The sequence below is a fragment of the Pectinophora gossypiella genome, chromosome 17, assembly GCF_024362695.1.
Source record: "Pectinophora gossypiella chromosome 17, ilPecGoss1.1, whole genome shotgun sequence".
NCBI classification, from domain to species: Eukaryota; Metazoa; Arthropoda; class Insecta; order Lepidoptera; family Gelechiidae; genus Pectinophora; species Pectinophora gossypiella.
In genome coordinates, this window is record NC_065420.1 from 8403863 (window position 1) to 8426905 (window position 23043).

General features: G+C 37.1%; 3 protein-coding genes across 5 annotated transcripts in view; 1 reads left to right on the top strand and 2 right to left on the bottom strand.

Moving 5' to 3' along the window:
• The window catches only part of LOC126374561 (uncharacterized), a 51507-nt gene extending 48452 nt beyond the window's left edge, over window positions 1–3055 (bottom strand). The window contains exon 1 of one of the 2 annotated variants that reach the window (XM_050021228.1): window positions 2476–3055. In XM_050021228.1, coding sequence (XP_049877185.1) covers window positions 2476–2483 — 8 coding nt within the window. In that variant the 5' untranslated portion in view covers window positions 2484–3055. The remainder of the gene's footprint in view (window positions 1–2475) is intronic. The other variant, XM_050021229.1, reaches the window with a different exon arrangement.
• Window positions 3056–7192: 4137 nt separating this feature from the next.
• On the top strand, window positions 7193–18524 carry LOC126374560 (tripartite motif-containing protein 3-like). Of its 2 annotated transcripts, XM_050021226.1 has the most exons (10): window positions 7195–7488; window positions 8054–8178; window positions 8934–9202; window positions 9998–10117; window positions 10354–10569; window positions 12774–12988; window positions 13609–13835; window positions 14460–14626; window positions 15206–15437; window positions 16680–18524. In XM_050021226.1, exons 1-10 carry the CDS (start codon window positions 7301–7303, stop codon window positions 16922–16924), a joined length of 2004 nt encoding a protein of 667 aa, XP_049877183.1. In that variant the 5' UTR covers window positions 7195–7300; the 3' UTR covers window positions 16925–18524. The 2 variants fall into 2 exon arrangements, with proteins under 2 accessions (XP_049877184.1, XP_049877183.1); XM_050021227.1 differs by lacking the exon at window positions 9998–10117 and having other exon boundaries at window positions 7193–7488.
• Window positions 18525–19040: 516 nt separating this feature from the next.
• LOC126374562 (ras-related protein Rab-43) lies at window positions 19041–23037 on the bottom strand. Its single transcript, XM_050021230.1, has 4 exons — window positions 22754–23037; window positions 22590–22674; window positions 22057–22313; window positions 19041–21654 (listed from the first exon to the last, which is right to left on the bottom strand). Exons 1-4 carry the CDS (start codon window positions 22961–22963, stop codon window positions 21553–21555), a joined length of 654 nt encoding a protein of 217 aa, XP_049877187.1. The 5' UTR covers window positions 22964–23037; the 3' UTR covers window positions 19041–21552.
• Between the last annotated feature and the right edge of the window lie 6 nt (window positions 23038–23043).

The window sequence follows — 23043 nt, forward strand, 5'->3', positions numbered from 1 at the left end:
ATGGGCTATGCCGGGATAAAATTATTATCACTAATTCTCACAAATTGCATCCTGCTTTTGTGAAGATTTGTTTGTCTAAGGAAATGAAAGAGCTCTTCAAAATAACTCCAATGATGGCCCGGATTGCCGCAAAAACAAGTGTAACTTTTGAAATAAATCTATGTACTATTGATAAGGTACGACAAGCTAAAAATTATGTTCGTTTTGTTATCAAAATATTAGTTTCTGGTGTAAAAGTTATTTATTATAATGTTCCTCCAATCTATTACGAAATTGTAATGCCATGTGAAATGTACTATCGTAAACTGCAAAACGAACATGTTGAACGTGTCTTGTTTTAATTATTTTATTGCTTTTTTGATATCTATGTACATTTTTTAAATATTTTTTACTTACTTTTTACAAATACTTTTGTTTTGTTTCTTACTTTCAATATACGGTAGGATAAATCTGCGTTTATTTTTGTTGTCACAAATAATGGCTGTAACTTTCTCAGCCCATGTAGAACATAAAATGGTAAGTTATGTATGAGTGTTGAGTTTTCCAAAGAATGTCGTCCAGACAGCCAGGATCAAACCTGTTGGGTTGACCGACTTGCGGAATGTATTACGGGTCAGGCGAGTTGATTGCCTGAACCCGCACAATGTTCCATCCAGCCTGCAGCCTGCAGGTCACCACAACCGGTTTGATGCGACAATCGACTGTAAATCAACCATTGATGCGTCGATTTTGATGATAAAACTCGAAACGTCTTCAGTGCTCAAAATTGTACTGAACTAAATAACGCATATTTATAATGTAAATTGCAATCTAGTTACCTACTGACTTGTATAAACCCATAGGTACCAGTACTATTTGAATAACACCGAGTGGCATGTAATCGATTTTTTTTACATTATTAACATCTGTTGCCCTTTCAATTAAGTAGATTATTACAGCTTTGCATGTCCGCATTACAAATAAGTACCTCCCACAATATCGTATACTTGTTTTAGAGGCACTTACTTATTTTCTAATTGATTCCCTTATGGGTCGTATCGTAAACCCACTTATCATTCAGTATACGCATTCAAGACACATTCTCATCGTGTATCGATTTGTTTTGGACTACCATGATGATTTGATTGACAATCGATGCGCATAACACTTTCAAGAAATAGTATCTACTGCTGAAAAGGAATTGTCACTTTCATTTAATGGAAAGCCTTTGGAAATAAGACATTGGCGATTTTTTTTTGTGAATTTATTGCAGATGCAGCAAATCTTGTATATAAAATGAGATCCTACTATTGTAGAATCAAGAAACTGTGTTTACATAGCGTCGTTTCCTTTGGTCTAAAGGTTTTCATTTAAATGTAAGTGGGGTTACGTTAAAGGTCAGTGACTGAGTAATAGCTCAAAGAGGTTCTTGTTTCAAGTTGCAGATTCGTACTATCCTGATAAGGCTCAAATCACTCCGCGTAAATATTTTGTTTTTTGACTTCCTTGACATTTGACAACCTGAATGTTAATAAATTGTTTAAAGTATGTTGAGTTTCATAAAGGATTCACCTATAGGTCTTATCTGTCTTTGTTTCGAGTGATTTTAACACAATTCTGAAAGGAGCACTACTGACTCCACATCTGAAGTTTTGTAGTTGATTCATTCACGCTTCGAATCATTCACGCGTCCCATTTCGAAGATATAAAGATTGTCATCCTCAGATGCTTGACAATGCGAAACAAAATTTGCGGTTAAATAGCAATTCTCGTTGTAAATGTGTTATTGTTTTAACTTGCAAGCCAGTTTATTGCTCTTGTGGCTCTTATTGCTCTGCCTGGCCTTATTTAAACCCACTGTGGTTGGGCAACTATACACACATGCTCCACTTCCCTCAACAATGTTACATTATTTTGTGAAATATGTTTGACGTCTACGACTGTACCTACATTTAAATCTATTCCGAAGCGAAACTCGTTTTGACTGCGGAAGATCCTGAGGTATTCTGAAGATTCACTTAGCTATTTGAACAAGATACGAGCTATTAACTATCATGAATATATAAAATGCTGAGCAGATATTATGAATTCAAAACCATCAAGACATAGTAGAAGAAAATTAAATTACTTGGAAAAGCTTTTTCATGTTCTCTTAGTAGACCTATTTCTTTCATATCAGAATTAATATCACTTACACCTTGAAACTATGTAGAAATAAGTATATCCTATGTTGCGATCTTTCGCAAGCGTTTACCTAGATTATCTCTAGAAAATAATTTTACTTGTACATAAGTGCAGTGCGTCCGTTTGCCACTGAACTCGACTAGAACAAGATTCCAACGAGGACGACTCGGCGGTGATTAAGCGGAAAGATTTATCGAAACACTTGGGAGCAGACACCAATTGGAAGCGCGTTTTAAGCCCTGCAAGGTCTTAAACGACTGACAAACTACCTAATTCATATTACTACATCTGTAAATTTAGGCAAACACTTACCTCGACATCACAACAGTCAAAAACTAAATCTTCATTCACAACACAAGACAAACAAGTGTTCCTGTCAACTATCACACCATTAATCACAGCTCGTTGGTCCTCCACGAGTGACCCCCGTCAGATGCACCGGCTGATTGCAGGGTAGCTGCGCGCGTGCACCGCTTGTTGCGTCGTTGCCAAATTTTCGCTAACTTTCCGACACTCACGCGCATAACAAACACTATTTCATCAAAGTGTCCCCGTTAATCCGAAACCAATTTCCCTTTATTTCCATCGACAGTTTTTGGTGGCGTCACGTCCGTCCTCGTCCTGCGACGTCCGCGATATCTGCAATATTGATGTCAACTTTGTATTCACTTGCCGGCTAAACTCTCTTCGCTGATTATAATGCGCGTCGCGTCCTGCGCTTTCCGCATTGTATGACAATGGAGCGTGGTGCACCCCGGGGTGGCGCGGACGGCACTAGTCATGGTTCGGTCATAAGGTCGATAGTTTGCTCCATAGTTAGCGGCGTAATGAGCGAGGAGTGTGGCGGGCGGTGGCGCGGCGGGACCGGTGCGGAATGGAGGCTCTCAGGCACTGTAATCGGTCGACGTCGCCTCGCCAGTTGGCCACTAGGTTAGCGGTGTTCCTTTTCCTGCTACCTCTTTAATTGAACGTGATACGGCAAGCCCGTCTGGGGCCAGAGTAACTCATGGACAAGCAAGATTTTGCATAACTTTCGATGATCTCGGCATTTGTAAAGTTGTTGGGAGATAATTGTCTAATCGATTACGAGACAATAAAACACCGGTTTTACTATTACTTCTGTTTATGATAGGTATGTCTCACGAAATCAAATGAAAGGGAAACTTTGTTTAGTAAAAGTTTAAATCGTTGTCAGAAGGTAACATACCTGTACGTCAGATGCTACAATCACTATGTTTGTGAGACGGATACGGAGATTATGATAGAACTGGGCCGGAACACGTCGTGACTAACCTCATAAATATGGTTCTCGGATTTCGTAAGTCCTTAATAGTGCCTTCCGAACAATAGTTGCGAGTACGGAAGATATTTGTTTATTCTTTGGGCATCAATTAAACAATTCGTTGAATATTGTTTAAGTTTGCGAGGAATCGTTTGCTCACCGCGTATATGTAAATCTATATATATATATTTATCTTCAAAGAATAAGTATCACGTTGGCACCTATGCTCCGTTCAAACAATAAGTAGTATTTAAAAATTTAGAAACTTGACCTTAAACGAAATGTAAGGAAACGCACCCTAGAATGTAGAAGAATAAACAGTATACTTAACGAGGGGATTGTCATGCTAATTCATTTCCAATTGTGTGTTTTACACGTTTTCTTGCAGAAACCGTGTACCTGAACAGCTTGCTTTGGCTTGGCTTTGCTTCGGTCATTATACCAGTGCTCATTCGCTTATAACTCAAATTTTCAGGAAAAGGTGTATGTACCATAAAGAAGACGGAATATTTTGTATACTACTGATTGGTTCAATACCGACCAGACTTTGTTCATCTTGGTTAGAATGAAAAACAGAAGACAAAAATCCTTCATAACCTAATCGTTTTTATGTTGTTAAGCCAATAGTTGACTACTGGGTGGCGGTTGATGCGTACATGGCTTTTAGAACCCTGTCGCATTAACATATTTGGCATTTATTGAGACTTACAGTTCAATTTGTTAAAAAAAGTTAATGTGACATGGTACTAAAGTGTATATCTACATAATATTTTATAGTGCTCATGACCGTATGCATGGGATATGTGGTACCTACTCCACGACTGCTTCATTGCGCGATGATCTGGCGATGATCATAGACTGGTTACGAATACTTGCTAGAATCAAGCCACCACTAATAGGTACTATACTAGGAGACTTTACTATTTGTTTTTACAGATTTTGTATAAAAAAACAAACGGGTTTGATAAAATCGCACACTTGTTTAGCGGTACGTTTTCCAGTAGGTATGGTATGTACATTTGTCATGTACTTGCCTAGTCCTGTCACGTTTAGCTAATCTTCAGTAAAGATGAAACGACTAGATTTCAATGCCAATTTAAGTGAATATTCGGTACATGCAGATATATTATTATATTACATTGCATTTAAAATAATGTTATATTTAAGGCTTAATAATAATAAATAAATAAATAAATAAATAATAAATTAGGTATTTTACTTTCAACCTAGTCGGTGACCCTTGAAATATACAATTGTTATTTTTAATTTGCAATTTTTTTTGCGTCTCTTGTCAATGGCCTACTTTCTAATATATTTTCCTTATAGTGTACTTATAATTGACGAATGAATATTTTTTTGAATGTATGTTTGAACCGAAAGACAAAAGAATCTAGAAAAAAGCCAATGAGATTGACTTCCGGGGCTTCCGGTGCTCTAAGTTTCATCCGATTAAGTTAATTGGATTAAGAATATGATATGATTTGGTAGAGTAGAGACAAAATTTGCCCTCAGACAACTTTGTGAGACTTTCTTGAGCTTCTTTTGATATTCAGAGAAAGGGTTTTTATAACTTAGAAGCCCATCTCCAACTTCTACCACACAGTTTTATCAAGTAATAAAAAAAAATATTAAAAAATAATTTGCAAAATAAAACAAGAAGTATCCCGTACTTTGCAGCGGCAGACTTGTAATAAATACAGTATAAGTAATTGCCAATGAACCTGTTACCTGTTATGCCGGATAGCCTTTGCATAACACGGTTATTGACCGCCACTGTTATTGTATTATAAACTTTATAGGTAATTAAGAATTTACGTTACAATTTGAAATTATACAAACTTATGCAAGCAAGCAAAACAAAACAAACAAAACACTGCACCATTTGTTATTGAAACAAATAAAAGAAAAGGTGCAGGTCGTGTCGTATCAGGAGGTGAAAGATTTGGCGGGAAGAAGAGGGGAATGGCGATTACTCCACCGACAAGATCGCAGCTCTTAAATAAAGAGAGAGAGAAAGCAATGAGGGAAACAAAACCACAAGTGGTCACTGAAAGTACTTGCAAATGTCATAAAGCTGAGATGGTAATTGATTGGCGTTGGTACCAACTACTTACTTTAATTGCCTACTTACTTAAATATTACATTACATCTTAGTATTTTCTTTAGCCCCCTAGTCGCAGTTATATCTACCTGTAGCACACTCCGGTCACTTTAAACAAAACACCTCATTTTACACAGATACTACACGTAGACATTATCGTACACGCGCATCTGTGTGAGTGACGTCTAACGGCCACACGATTGAAGACTAAAGTAAGACCGAGGGGGTGAGGTAAACCTAGCTCAGCCGCCAGTGGGGAGCGGAGAGTTGCCGTTCTATACGTAGTATTACTCCTTATTCTATGCCTGTAGGCAGCAAGTATGCTCATAATACTTTTTTACAACCTTACGCCTCTTTCTCATTGCATTAAGAATCACATAAGTAAGATTATAACAGTAAGCATTTTAAATAAATGTTTACGATACTTTATGGACAAACCTCCTGAGAATATCGGTCACAGGTTGACCTGGAGAGCTTGTAGGTCAATAAGAACATCGAAACAATATAGCCTCTGTACATATGTTTTGGAGAAAGCGCAATATTTTATCATTTCCCGGACACAACGTAAAGCCGATGCCAAATCTCAAATGAAATGTCTGCCAAAATAATTTTGCGAATACCTACTACATACTTGTAAATAGGTAGGGTATAAAATAGGATAATAAGTAATTACAGTCATTGATAATTCTAATAAGTTCACCTGTATATTAATTTAGTATTGTCGTAAAAGTCGAAGGATTATAATCTTCTTTAACTGAATGGATTTAATACATTAGAACTGTTTCATGCACTTCGTAAACATTTACATAGAAATATCTACCTAACTTTTGCGGATTTTCTTTATAACTTTCACATATTTAGCACAAACATAATATCTACAATATACTTACAAGCTGTCCTTACAACTAATGAATAGTCGAGTATGTGATCATACTTTAAAGAAGGCAAGCGACTCAAAAACGGTACAATTAAGTGTAAAACCGGCCCCATCGCGTCCCTGTAATTTTTGAAATTCGACAACCTATACCCAAAGCCGCACCTACACAAGGCCTCAAGTTTCCCAACGAAAATAAGTATATACCTAAATACATAAATTCACGCCGATTTCCCACCGGGGTAAGCAGAAATAATGGAATCTCATTTGCTTCGATCTTGACACGCTTGCTTCACATTCGTCAACCGTTTCATACACGCATGCCGGTTCAGAGTAGACGGTACTGAAGTTGCTTACTTTCAAGACTCAACACTTTATTTTTATAACAATTTTGTATAACAATTCTTATTATTGGAACAGTTCTATTTGTGATAACCTTTAACTGGTTCCGAGGTTGTTATTTCAGTCTATAATTTGTTTTTGAAAACTGTTGGTCCTCCTATAATAAAAAAAATATTAGGCTGAGTAAGATAACCCTGTTCTTTCTGAATGACTAACAATTTCCCGCAATATAGGTACCTATCTAAGATACGCAATAGGTTTAAGTATCTGCAGATGATAGATAGATCTCTGGGAATTACGTACCTTCTATCACATTTTCTATTTATTTATTTGCGCATGAAGTAGATAAGATCCACAATTATCTTCAAGAAAATAACTCATTAACTATAATTAATCTTATCAATACATACTCCCAATCAAAGAATTACTTACTTGGTAATCTAATCGGCCCTTGAAAATCGGCGACTGTAAGATAGCAGAAGTTATTGTTGATTAAGGTGTTTGAGCGCAGTATACGACGGTCGGACAAGGTCTTACAATGGCGGAGAAATTGAAGAAAAAGCCGGGGTTGTCTTTTGTTTTGAAACGGTGGAGTGGGGAAAAGAGGGCTGATGAGCCTAAGAGTCCAAAGACGCCGGCGACCGCTCCCGTGCAACCCACGCAGACACATTTCCGGCCCAATGCTGCCAGTTCCAGGGGTGCGCAAGCAGACCTGAAGACTAAAAGGTAAAATTACTATCATGTACCTATATTAAAATTTGTCCTTATCATAATTCCGTGTGGGATTAGACTAAAACATACATAAACTCACGCTTCTTTCCCACCGGGATAAGCAAACTGGATTTCAATTTGCTTCGATCTTAACAAACTTCTCTGTTGTTTCCTAAACATTCTGTGATCATTTTTATACGCGCGCCGATTCTGAGTAGATTGTATTAAACTTTTTTATTTCAATGTACTTACCTCTTTCTACAGATCTTTTTCTGCTAGCCCTCCTACCAATCTTCGCCTTGTTCACAGTTTTCGTAATTTAATTTCCTCTATCCCAACACGTGTCCAAACCATCGTATCAAATGAAATATCTAAAATAATCTGTTAAACGGAAATAACATTATAAGGGATAATCTTTGTGTAAAAGTGGATTTACATATGTTATAGAACGGTAATAGTACCTACGTACGGACCTATCTACTTTCGACGTACCTATTTACCAAACTCAGTTCAGAATTCCCGCTTAATCTGAGTACTCTGTTTAAGCATGTTTTACTTCAGGTAGGTTCCTCCTTTTCAGGTTATCTGCAGGAGGTATCAAAGAGTTGGTGCAATGCTCGCTGTGTCTGGAGGTGATGTACAATCCCAAGATGTTGCCGTGCCAACACACCTTCTGCATGGCTTGCTTACTAGTCTACATTACAGGTCAGAGAACGCTAGATCCAGATTGTTTTTCCCAATTTATAGCTACGTGGATACTAACTTACCTATTTTCATTTCCACAAGAGTGGTTGCAAGTCCAACTAAACATAGTAGGAATTCGGAATTCTCTTTAATATATCGGGCAAAATGCCTAAATATTTATAGGACAAGTCGCATAATTTACCTACGTAGGTACCTACTTACACACATATATACATAAACTGCCTATATACGTCCCACTGCTGGGCACAGGCCTCCCCTCAATCAACCGGAGGGGGTAAGGTACTTATATGTATATACCTAACTAAATATCTGAAGATTTGTAGATAACACGGATATCTTTTTCATTTATTTTTTTCTGATATACTTTGTGAATACCTCGTAGCCTGCTTTTCACCATGTATACGTATGTTAGAGGGACCTGTAATTGGTTTAAGTTCTGTTTTTAGTCCTTGTTCCTGTCTAAAAGTTAATAAGCTGTTGGTCACCTAAATCTATCTATCTCTCAGCCTGTGTTCACCCACTGCTGGGTAATAGGCCTCCTCTTTTTCACGCCAACCTTTCCGGTCCTGTGCAAATCTCATCCATTGCTTTCCGACGTACCTCACAATGTCATCCGACCACCTGGCTGGTGGTGGTCACCTGAAAAAATAAATAAAAAAGCAATGGCTCCAAGCTACGAACTCCACCAACTACTGTTATGTGCCAGTACCTACTTGTGTTAATAGTAGGTACTTATTGCCTTTGCTAATTTTCAGATAAACCAATAATCGAATGTCCTACATGTAGAGTGAAGATCCAAGTCAAGGGAGCTAATTTCGTCAAAGATTTACCTTCAAACCTATATATAGACTCCTTGCTGGAGATGTTTGGAGTGAATGGTGAGAACAAGAGTGTGCCGGCGTCTCCCGGCACTCCGACAACACCGACACAACACGTGGAGTTGCATGCTGGAGGAGTCAGGTGTTCGTACTGTAAGACCATGTGTGATAGTAGCGATATTTCGGCTTGCCAGCATTGTAAAATGGTAAGAAATCACCACAATTCTATAACCTGTGTCATACCCCGAACACTTTATACAAACATCCTAGTTTTACACAGACACTACACATTGACATAATCGTACACGTGCAACTGTGTGTGTGACGTCTGAGGGCTGCCTAATTTAACCATCATTACTTAGGTAGGTAGTTCTGCTTATTCTATGCCTGTGTTACTACCTATACTCGATATTTCGCACTTGATTGTATTGTCATTTTACAATGTGGTCAACCAAGCTGTGAAGGCAGTCATTTTGCGATCAAGTCAATATAAGATCTACGTGAAACGAAATGTAGTCACTTCACGATATAGTCTTTAATGTCTCAACCCCAACGGGGTCGCACGTACCGACCTGTTGTTTTACGATGAGGACCCTCAGCGCTCCTCATTTGACCGGCCAAGTAGTTAATGCCATATGCGTCAAGTCTACTATAAGTCACATACCTATCTATAGGCCCCTCATCTCGCATAACCCCATCCGTACCCAACTGGGACCCGAACTAGTAAAGTTATTGGGTATTCAATCCTTCCATCCTGTCGCGACTTATTGTGATTAAACAATTTTATTGTACGCTCTTTTTACATGTGTCTTTTCTAGTTGATTAGCAGGAGTTGTACTCTGGCGTACTTCTGGTAACCTACCTAAAAACATAGTCCACTTGTCCTATCAGTGCCTTACTAAGTCTGTACACTTATGTTAGTAATTTGACACTACCTCACCCTTAGAATATAGGTAAACTCTACTCTAAGACCTAACCTTTAAAATTGGTACCTATTTCAGAGTTTCTGTAGGTTGTGCTGGTCACAACATTTAGATGACTTAAGGACGCAAATGGGGTCGATTCTTAAACAACTCGACTCTGCTGCTGGAAGGCTTGAACACAAAATCGAACACTTTAAGGTAGGTATTTAATGTACTTATTAGATACTTCTTTAGTCTTACATTTATTCTGTGAACCCGGTATTATCCTAGGAAGTATGTAGCATTTGTTTTGGTTCATAAAAAACTGGTCATTAAGCTCTACAAACATAATAATAATATCTACCTATTCAGGTTCAAAGTGTAATTCGTCAAGTTATTGATCCATTACAGACGAGGTAATTATAATGATTACCTAAATTGAATATTTTTCACAGGATCGTTGTGAACGTATAGTAGAACAAATAAACCTTGCCGCTGATGAAAAAATAAACGCAATAATTGATACTAAGAACAGCCTGCTTCGGGAGGCTTCGAATCTGCAGAAAAATGGAGATTTGTCTGCTTTAGCCTTGAGGAATACTTTAGATGACACCAAAGCAGTTGCATCAAAATCTATGGCTAACAAAGATGACAGTAAAGATAAAGTACAGGTCAGTATATTGGCGTAGGTTTTCAATAGGCGTTCGACGAACCCGTGATTTACATTGTAATGTTTATTTATTTATTTATTAAGTACTACTACATCATCATCAAAACATTAACAACTAAGACAATTAGGTATTAAAATTAAGACTTATATATGACAATTACAGTGTACATACCATCTACAAATTAGTAATTACTAGCAACCCGCCCCGGCTTCGCTCGGGTGCAATGCTGAGGAAAAAATGAAATTATTTACGACATCACATTAAAAACAACAGTAATAGTAAGTAGGAGAAATACTGTTATTCAAAAATAACAGTATTTCTCCTACTTACTATTTAAACCTTCCTCTTGAATCACTCTATCTATAAAAAAACCGCATCAAAATCTGTATACATCGTGGTAGTGACATCGTAACGGATACTGAGGGGGATGATTCAGACCATGATTGTGAGTTAAGATCAAGTGGAATTTTCCGTCCACTTGATATTAACTCGGAATAATGAGCTGAATCATTCGCCTCAGTATTCGTTACGATGTCACTTACACCCCGTACAAGTACATACAGGTAGCCATACACGTAGGTATGGGTGTTAGTGACACCGTAACGACTACTGAGGTGGATGATTCAGACCATGATTCTGAGTTGATATCATAAGTGGAATTTCCTATCTTTAATTATTTTCAGTTCCGTATTTTTGCGACGGGAAATTCTACTTGATATCAACTGAGAATCATGGTCTGAATCATCCCTCAAAGTTTTCGTTACGATGTCACTAACACCCTGAATTGTAACTTTCTCTGCTTCCTTTTGCATGTTTTGAATGTTTGCCAAAAGTGAGACACATGATCTAATGTGCAAAGGAAAACAAATCTTATCAATCAGGAAAATACTGACATAAATACAGATTACGGGTCCAGTGGTGTTATAAGCTTGACGTCTTCAAGACGTATAGACTTAGTGATTATAGATAGTACTGATTTATTTATATCAGTAGAAAACTATTATCTACCTAAGTAAATGAAACTTTGAAATGCGCAGTCTTTAGTTCAGACAGAAAGTACATTGTTTTAAGTTTACGCGGTTATTATCATAATTAAAACATTATAATAATGGGTTCTTACCGTGTTTAAAGCGGGGATATGAAACTCCCGATATTTCGACACTGTTGCAAGTGCCATGATTTTATTTATTTAGGGATGAGTATCGAGAGTCTCATATCCCTTTAAACTTGGTAAGAACCCGTTATTATGTGTTTTAATTATTCAGACAGAAAGTATTCCTCAATAATATACTGGGTGTTAGTGACATCGTAACGAATACTGAGGGGGTTGATTCAGACCATGATTCTGAGTTAAAATCAAGTGGAATTTTCCGTCGCAAAATTCATGATTTTTTTTTAGTTTTTTAAAATTATTTTCAATTCTATACTTTTGCGATGGAAAATTCCACTTGATATTAACTCAGAATAATCAGATAAATCATCCCTCTCAGTATTCGTTACGATGACACTTACCTACACCCCGTACAAGTACATACGGTAGCCATATAAGTAGGTATGGGTGTTAGTGACACCGTAACGAATACTGAGGGGGATAGTTCAGACCATAATTCTGAGTTGATATCAAGTGGAATTTCGTGTCAAAAAATTCATGAAAATTTTTCTTTTCTTTTTAATTATTTTCCAATCCATACTTTTGCGACGGAAATTTCTACTTGATATCAACTCAGAATCATGGCCTGAACCACCCCTCAGTTTTCGTTACGATGTCACTAACACCCTGTATTATTAACTAATAATACTTATTAGTTAGTTCGGTGGCATAGCCGAGCTGCATTGGGAGCTTAAGCTGGATATATTATCCACGCAGGATATTTTATTTTTGTTTGCCATACGAAATAATAATTAACAATAATTTACTGTTTAAGATCTCAGTGGTTCATCGGCTTGCCTCTCAAACGATGGCCGGATCGAACCCCGGTACCGTGCACCAATGAGTTATTAATTTATCTTAAGTGCAGTTTTCACTAACACATTTGGCTCGCCCATTATAGATGGCGGAACGGCTCACCACGCTACACGTTGGTCTATCAGTAAACTCGGTGAGACGTAGGTACTTGACTCATCTTGTGATGGATGTACCTCTGGCTACCCTATTTGGTATATTATCGTGATCCTATGATATTATTGTTTATGTTCTGTATAAGGTGACAACGTTCATAAACCTACATCAAAATGCGTTGCAAATTCTGTCGGATGTGTCGAAATGGGACGTGGAAAGATTCGTGTTTGACAAAGAGAACTTCCGAATAGAACAAGATTCGTTGACACCCGTTGATGCGGAGTCTGATGATCCGCTACCCGAGTGTGGCAGGCAGAATGAACCGCTGGAGAGCGAAGACAGCTTGGTCCTTCATTATAGGTGAGTTCAAAGCAAAGGGAAAATCAAAGCTTCGGCAGTCAATTGCAGTAATTTGAAATTATTGCATAACTCACCGAGACGCCAAGGTCGCGTCGCCGGCAAAGTCGCCAAACAGTTTGTATTGAATAGGCTTGCTAAAGTGTTGTGAAAGTGTCGCCAAGCGACTTACTTGCCTTATATTTCAATTTGAATTGTTTGATAGTCGCCGGCGAAGTTGCCATGCTGCCTCGATGAGTTATAGCCCTAATAGTATAATGTTGTATAGGTGTCTAACTTAATTAATAATTAAAAACTTGCTTGAATTGAGCGTACTGGTATTCTTTCTCAGGGCAGGTCGTCTATACAGTAACTCTTTCATGAAATTAGACGATTTTCGAATTATCGAAGAATTCGGAGATATCCGAATTATGTAGGTATCTACTTCTTTTTCTCTCGACTGGGTTGTGAGGTCAATAACCGACCAGCAACCATAGTCAAGTTCAGAGTCCTCCATCATTGTAAAATGTTTCTCTGCAAGATTTATTATTAAAACAAGACTTGAAATAGTATAGTTTATGGGCAGTAGCATTATCCATTCTCTGCTAGGTCGAGAGGCCTGTTAACCTCTATATTCTGTCCAGGTCCCGCAACTTCTTACCTCACTACGTGTGGCGTAAAACGTCTCGGCCCGGCGGGGTCGGCATCGGGCCCTGGGACAACCATCTCTACGTGTGCGGCATGGACTCCCACTGCGTGCTTGTGGTGGAGCGCTCACAGGCTCGAATCGTTTCGCGGCTCACCTATGAGGAAATGCTGTACCCAGTGCATATTGCCTTCATGAAGAGCAGTGGGGAGATTTATGTTACTGGTAAATTAATACGTAACCTAATTAAAGCTTGTACACAAAGCGGGACGGATCGTCGGAATTTTCTTACGGCTTCATTTTTAATCCTACACCGGCCCGCTTCCAAGCAGTGTGTAGCAAGCATTACTTCATAAAATAAGAACAGGTACTTATCAAATTCTTATTTCAAATTGCTTATTGATTTAACTAAGAATAAAATAGACTTTATAGGTATTGGTGCTAATTCCTGCAGACGCCGTCTAATTTTATTTTAAGTTATACCTGTCATTTTCTTATCCACCGAAAAGGAAAGGGACGGATGATTGACAGCTTTTAATTTTAGAAAGAACGAGTAAATGAATGGATAACCCGGGTGAATCAAAAAGGTATCTCGCTGGTATGCAAACCATTTGACGTGTGCTGTCAACATAATTCTGTCGGGTTATTGGCCAGTGTAAAATTTTTAGACAGTTGCTTTAGATTTGCGCTTAAAATTGACGTGTGTTCCATAAATTTTAAGCTTGTCGATTACCCGTCCCTTTCCTTTTCGCCGGATAAGAAAATGACACAAACAACTTAAAATTAGGGTATAATTCCCCCCTACATCAGCTGCAGTTGACTCAACGCTCATGAGTGATTTGTTTTTAGATAAATGGAAGCACTGCGTCCACGTATTCTCCAAGGAGGGGGGGTACCTAAGGTCTATCGGTCAGAAGGGCAGCAGGCCCGGAATGTTCCGTTCTCCAGAGGGCATAGCAACTGATAAGAACAACAATCATCTGTACGTTGTCGACACTGGCAATGATAGAGTGCAGGTAAGAGAATCAAGAGTCAAGTGGGCCATAGTCTGTAGTAGTACCACATTCACAGCGTGAGATCCGATTTATTCTGAAAACCCTATCTGGACAGGTTAGGTCTACTTCGGCCAACCTGGGTTTTGAATCTATTTAGACATTTCCAGATTTATTAGAATAATTCAAACACATATTACCGGAATCATACCGCGTTAAAATCAGGAATACGATACTCCCGATATTTCAACTTTTTTGCAAGTGCCATGATCACGGGAATTACTAGAATAACTCTCGTGTCTTATCAAAGTTACAGCTAAACCCCATTGAAAAGTGGCAAGGATAGGTATGTTCGTCTACTTAATGACTTGAAAAGATAAAATATTGCTATTTAACATTTGTTGTTATTGCGCACTTACTTTTACGTGCGCAAATGCCAATTTGGAATAATGCTTTTTACTCTTTCTAGATGAATTCACTGACGACTTATTCATTGTGGCCTTTTTAGACTACCTGTTTATTTGACTTTTCAAAATCTTAGTATTTGGAAAGCAGCCGACAAGTAAACTCGTGGGTAGACCCAATATCTAATGTCCCTTCCAGATTCTCCAACCCGACGGAAAATACGTGGACCAAATAGGAGTGGTGAACAAAATGCAAGCAGTAAACACATCTACTGTTTGGGAGAATAAGGAGGTGTTGTGTACGGAACTGAACAACCCCACCGGCGTGGCGATCACTGGAGATCGCGTCGTGGTCCTCGATAGTGGAAACCGCAGAGTAAAGATCTACAATAAACAGGACAAGAGCAAAATAATCGAATTCGGCGCTGTAGGTAGGTATCTCTTATACGAGTATATCTTTAAAGAAATAATATTTCTTACTATACCTACATACATAAACTCACGCCTATTTCCCGCCATGGTAAGCAGAGACTATGGAATTCCATTTACTAATTTGTATCAATTGACACTTCCAATGGGAATCGGATTCAGACGCCGAACTTCGAGATTCTTAGCCGGTACAGGCCAGTACCTTTTTTTTTGACGTGACTTATTGTAGATTTGCCACAGATGGCATTAATTACTTGGCCGGACAAATGGGGAGCGCTGAAGGCTCTCACCCGCTACAACGTTTAAGACAACAGGCCTGAGGGTGCCCAGTTGGGCGCGAACCTCGGCTCAGGGCGTCGTCTGAGAGGAAAACTATTTGAAAGAATTAATTAAAAAATTTGATAGCGATAAGCGCTGAATGAGGGAAATCGTCGACCACGCCGGCGGGGTCGGTATCGGGGTCCTGAAGTGTTTGGTGTCGCGAGCTGTTTGGCTGTAGAGGTATGGCTAGAGTAATCGGGTCGTCGGAATCGTATAATACGTTCTTCGGGCGCCGATACTTTTCAGTACCGTCCCTAATAGGAATGTAACAGGCCAGTACCTACCGATTTAGTGTCAAAAGTACTGAAATCATTCCCCGGGAACGGCTTAACACGCCTTCGGAAGCACGGAATCATCTTACTTAGTCGGATAACCAAGTGATTCATATGATCGCGCACCTAACTTTATACTAAATTAGCGGCACACTTAGATGGCCGTTTTGATATAATGAAGTACAGCAATTCGCCCCGTCAATATAGCTATAAATTAATACTAAACTTCATGAACACAATTAAGTACCGCTATTTGCTCCTTTAACGTATTAGTTAAATTAATACGATGATGGTAGGGCTGGTAGAGGAAGACCTAGAAGGACTTACATTGACCAAATTGGAGATGTTCTTAGAAAAGATTTAGTACGATCTACTCTGCACCGGCGTGCGTGTATGAAGAGATTGACGAATGTGGAGGAAGCAAGAGAAGTGTGTCAGGATCGAAGCAAATGGAATTCTATAGTCTCTGCTTACCCCTATGTTGAGCTAGATAAAGTCAAAACGGCCATCATAGCGTGTGGTTTAACTAATTCCTGCCACTGGTCATCAGGAAGAAATTACCTACTATAAGTCCGCTAATTGTACTGTAATATCTATTGTAGGTTTAAATGGTTTCGTGTCGTGTGCAATAAATAATATTTATATTTGTAGGACCGAGAAAAGGGCAATTCCGCCAGCCGGAAGTCCTTGCAGTTGACCCTATGGGCTTCATCCTCGTCGGTGATTCTGGTAACTGCAGGGTGCAAGTGTTCAAGCCAAATGGGCACTATGTCCGCGCGTTCGGTAGAATGGGCTCCGAGCCCGGCAAATTCGGCTGGATATCTGGCATCCACGTCACCAAACAACTCGACATCATCATAAGTGACACCAAGAACCGCAGCGTCAGTTTTTTTTAGACGATAACATTGACCTCGTATATAAACAAATAGACTACCAATCTCTGTAAATAGTGTCCGTGGATCTTCTTGTCACTCACTACAATAGGGTGTCAAGATCGAATTTAGTCGTAGTAGGCGTAATGACGACAGACACTGTACAACAGATATTGCTCTTTATTTTAACAGCCATAATATATTAATTTGAGGAAACGAATTTATACTCTCTACATAACCTATACGTACGCATTTACAATACGTTTCGGACCCCTTTTTTTTAGAAAAATTTCTTAGCGACTGAGTCTATTTGTTTATGGTATGTCAGTGGACGAAAACACGACCTTACAACCCACCAGAGACAAGAAAAGAAGAAGCTTTTATAACAAGATTTATTAAGGAAAAAAATTCCATAAAAATAATACATCTAAACTAAATATATCTTACAAATTATAGCACTGTGTTACATAATTAAAAGATTACAATAAATCAATAAGTAAAATCAATTTCGTTTTAGATCTGATAAAATTTTCTTATCAGTAATAACCTCGTAACGCCGAAGCATAATTACGATTTCGAAGTAATAAACGACGGCGGTACCTTGAAAAGGACCAAATTTTTGTAGTCGTAAAGGCCGAGCACTTCAAGTACAAATTTTAAAGTGTTAGAGTTATCCGATCGGGTTTAAATTAAGTGGAGACCTATGTAAGGATGAATAGAAGACATTTTTGAAAAAAATACGTTTTTTTTTTAGTTCTTCCAGAAGGACTCCCGGTTTGAGTCACTACTTTTAGTAAAATTTGAAAAATATTATTATTATAAAGGGTTATGTATTTTTTCATTAACATACATACCTATTTGTACGTCATAAATATGTGTATATACTTACATATTTAAATATAAAATAAGTAACGAGTTTTAGTTTTTATGATGTAGTTTGTGATTAGTCCCTCTCGAAGTACATTAGGTTTATATTATTAGGAAAAAAAAATTCATGGTGTCAGTTTAGATCATCATTAGAAGGAAAAAGGAAATAAAATGAAGACGGTAGTTTTTTTTAATCATAAGATCACGTAAGCAAGTCAGTCTATATCGGTATGATTTAATCACATATAACAATTTAAAAAACTTTTTGAAAAATATCCGGACATGACACCTAAAGTCCCTTGCAAAGGACTAAAAAAGTTTGCTTTCATATTGCTAACGATATCGATACAAAATTGATAAAATAACTATGTCATGTTGTTGATTATTATCTTACCTGCGATTTCTGAAAATAATGTGTATGAAAAACTACCAAATTCGATTATTAACTTGATTTTTTTTTTACCTCGTCGCCGTGTGCGCGCCATCTTTACCAATAAAATGACAAATTACGACAAGTGATACATATTTCTTTTTTATTAAAGCCACCTATTCACGAAATTGAATGAACTAGTTCATAGACAAAATACTTTTTTTCTCAATCGGCGCAAAGGTTTGAATTAAATTGACAGGCAAAGTTTTGGTACTTTTAAAAGTACCTTCGTTGATTATTAGAACAAACTATTTCAAAACCTTCGGCCTTTATGACTACAATTATTTGGTCCTTCTCAGAGGACCCCAGGGCTTACGAGGATAATATCACAAGAAAACAAGATTCACGATATACAAAATTAGATTTAAAATAAAAATTTACAAGAGATTCAATCTAAACTTCATATAAATAGGAAATACTACAATATGGCTTAGGCCCTCGAGGCATCTACATAACTACATTCATATGAGACTCCGTTCGATAAATACTCGCAATATTAAACATTGAATAATACATATATTGGACGTCACAACTACAATTCCAGATTGATATCACCATAAACTACTATATTATATAACACAACATATACCAGTGTAGCAAAGGCAAACACGTGTAAATGCTTGCTTGATTTGATAGAACCAGTGATAGAAAAAGCCTAATGGCTGGCGAAAAGGGTACGAAATTTGGTCGCATAGTTAAATTTCTCATGAGTTTATATTTGCACCCTGTATTTTCATTTATTAGGACATGAAACTCAAATATAATTAATTTTGCTTGTGATAATGGTGCCAAAACCAAGACATACAACTGCCCTAAGCAGAAGACTAGGCTGTGTTGCAGCACCATTGCACAGAATAACTATGGTCCAATAAACGTTTCACATGATTAGAAGACCGCAGGTTATAGGTATAGTACATCGCCAGGGATACGTATCTCTTCGTCTCTTTCGCTCTAATGGTATACAGCTTAGTGCGAAAGAGACAAGAAATAATTATGTCATTTTAATCTAGATACGTCTGTTGGGCAATAGCTCTTACCATGTACATAAATTTTTAAACATATTCATAAAAATAGGTACTCTCACAGTGCGGCGATAAAGTATAGCTTGTACCCGCAACAAAGGTCTTTCATTCATCAAATTTATAAACTACCCGCTTTTCACCCGTTTGCCACCACCGTCACAAGCAGTATATATTAACGATTAGATGTCCTATTTTAATAAAGTAAATGTTTAAGGGTTACAACATCGAATACTAATGCATATGGCTCATATCAGTCTCGAGTAGGTGGTATAGTATATCTACACTATTTACAGTTTATCGAAACTGATACATCATTTACTTAAAGCGAAAATAATATAATTAGACATGGGCATACTGGGTAAGGGCAAATGAATTAAATTATTTAGACACAATCAAAATATAATATTTAATCTACCTAAATTATAGTTTTGCAAAAAAAGTAGAATTTAGACGGATTACTTTATTATCTTCTTGGTAACAGTGATAAAATATCTATGGACACAGAACCAATCAAATGGTTTTAACGGAACTTTGGTGACCAATAAAAAGGCCGAAAGAACTAGCACTCACACACGCCTATATGTATCATCTGTAGCTGTAGGAACTATGTTCTTTCTATATTCCTTGACAATAGGGTACTTGACTGGGTCAAAAATAAATTATAAAATGCCAATCTAGAAATAGAAGCCAGTCTAAGATTATCAAAAATCACTCATTTTACTTTTCGACTTTTTTCGAGTTTTATTTATGAATGAAGTAACAATGAGTACGACGTTTGAACGCTTTTATTGAGGACGTCACAGAGAAGTATTTCCATACAAACTTTTAAGATGTCTTTTCGTTTTGACTTTTAATAAAAAGTAGCTCATGTGACTAGGTTGTCAAGTAGTCTATTCTAAATTCTACTCTTTTCTACTAGACTGTATGATAAGTACTGGCTAAGAATTTTGATAGGTTACCTATTTAGGTATTGACATTGTAAAACTTGTTTCCATGCTGCGAAACAATTGCAAAATCAGTTTCATTTTTTTATTGGCTTCCGTTTACTATTAGCCTTATACGTCTTTTCTTACTTTAGTAAACACAAAGGTATTTTTCATTCATAAACAACTTGAATTTCAAAAGAAATATTAGCGAATTAGTTGTATTAATCGACTTAAATTTACCTAGCTATCTTTGTTTAAAAACAATACTAGCTAAAAAGTACATAATTAAAATATAAAATTCATAATTTATTCTTAACGAAATTATTATCATGGGTAAAAAATATTATATTGTATGGAAAATCTGTCAACATCTATTATATTAAAATATGCAGCCTTTGCGCCGTGGGTTACGCGTGTTACACGCATCGCGCGACTCGAAAAATAGGTAAAATAGGTATTGCATGCTTCAACCAATAGACATAGCGAATTTCCGTCTACGTACATAATAAAATCTCGTACGCTTATCGTTTATATTCGTCGTAGTATCAGACTGGTGATATGATCAAAATTGACTGAATATTGTTGAAATACAAATTATCGAGAATATCTATTACGGATGACAAAGTAATAACAAATAATTACCTAGCTAACCTACCAGTAGCTGATTGTTTTAAAGCTGCACGCAAGTGGTCTCAGATGCACTTAAATAAACAGATCTGTCATGTGTTGCGTGCTAAACACACATTAGTAAAGCTAATTAGGTGAAAACATTTAACACATACATTTGTGACTGAATTGTATGGAAAGTAGTGGCAATTGTTAGTTTTAAACTGTGTGAAAACCTGCACATGGTCAAATGTACAAAAAAAATTAGTGAGATTTCATATCCGAAAATATCTGAAATTTATTCATTTAACTTATTTGAAATCATTAAAAGAAAAATATATTTAAATACCTATTGATGTAAATATTTCTATAAACTTTGTGTTATACTAAATTATTTTCCATGCATTAAACTCACTAACAATGTAAGCCTGACTATAGATAATTTCAATGCTTAACAACTTAATCTATAACTAATACAATGAGACCTTCACATATCTAAGAGACTCAACTTCGAGAATCTATGTCGCACCTCCACCATCAACAATATTGAGTACCAAGTCCCTACTATAATTATGTAACAGTCTACAAAAAAGAAAATACTGTTAATGATATTTAAATATTTATCATTTCAAGCTAGTGTGTATGTCCAGACTATACACCTGGCTGTAAATGGCAAGTATGAAGACACATCTTTTTTGTAGCATGTTACATACAATGAGCAGGTAAACTAACAAACTAAATAGAACATCATGACGAGTTCAGGCAGAGACAATGAAGACAAGGCAGTTTTAGTAAATTGACCTAGGATGAGCGACATGGTTGACATCTACTCACAGCGTGACTCTCACCGATAACAACCGTATCGGAGTCTGCCGGTGGACCTTCACTGTTGTCATGTTGTCGCTGTAACAATATAAAAATAACATGATGGTGATGCTTCACAGTTGATTTCGACTACAGTGACAGCAATTCGTGGACGATTGATGGTTATTGTTCAAGAGCTTCAGAAGTCTGCTCTCTGCTGTGCTCTGTGATGTCTCATATGGGCATGTCAGCACACTGTCCACGTAAAAAGTATGTTACAAAAAATATAGTGAAAGTTTCCATTAACTACTGACTATCTAGACACACTGTAATATACCATAGCTAGTCAAGTGTAAACTAACAATGGACTTCATAATGAACCTTACAATGTCTATCGATTGAATTCACAATCAATTGGTTACAAACTAGATAATTTTTTTTTGAATACAACAACTTATAAGTAAGTGTAAATTATATGACTAAATTGAATAAGAAACTTACTTTTAACTCAGTAGCTAAACTACGGAATGTATCTTCAACATTAGTGTTGTCCTTAGCAGAAGTCTCCATAACAAACATAATCTCAGGAACATAACGGCAGAATGACTTCGGCTCATCAGGCTCCACCTCTCTTTGGTCTGTCAAGTCACACTTGTTACCGATCAACGAAACTATCACATTGGACGATGTGTACCGTCTTACTTCTTCAATCCATTTTTGTAAAGACAAAAATGTTGATCGTTTTGTTATATCATACACTGGAAATGTAACAATAAACTTTTTTAATAAAGTAGCTATAGTTCAGTGAAGCGAAAGTTAAATAGTTTTATAACATTAGGTTATAAAAAGTATCTTTCATGTAACAGTAAAAACTATTGATTATAATCTAGACTGTGAAGCGTAATAACAGGGAAATTGCAAGTGCGTAATATAAATTATAAATTGAATAATTCCATGAGGAACAATATACAACAAATTAGTCAAATGTGAATCATACAAGATAAGCCAAAGTATGTAATAGTGTGTGGGCGTACCTATTATGACACCGTTTGCAGAACGGTAATAGCTTTGTGTTATCGTTCTGAACCGCTCCTGTCCAGCCGTATCCCATATTTGAAGCTGAAAATCATAGGTTACCTTGAAACTCTACTGCATGAAAACTGCAGCGCAGAAGCACTAATTAGATTATAACACTTACCTTGACCTTTTTCCCGTCTACTATCAAAGTTTTCATTGAAAAATCTACGCCTATAGTATTTCCGTGCCTTTCTATGAAGTTCCCAGATTTCAGTCGTTGCACAATACACGTTTTTCCTGTCCCACAGTCACCAATAAGCACAATCTTAAATAAATAATCAAATTGCTCGTCCGGCACACTCATAAGTGTGTTTGGATTACGGCTGCTCATGTTTAAATTAATTATAAATTCAATAAAATTTTCACTGTTTATGTTGTTTTTTTGACATTTTCCATCGTTTGACATCTGCA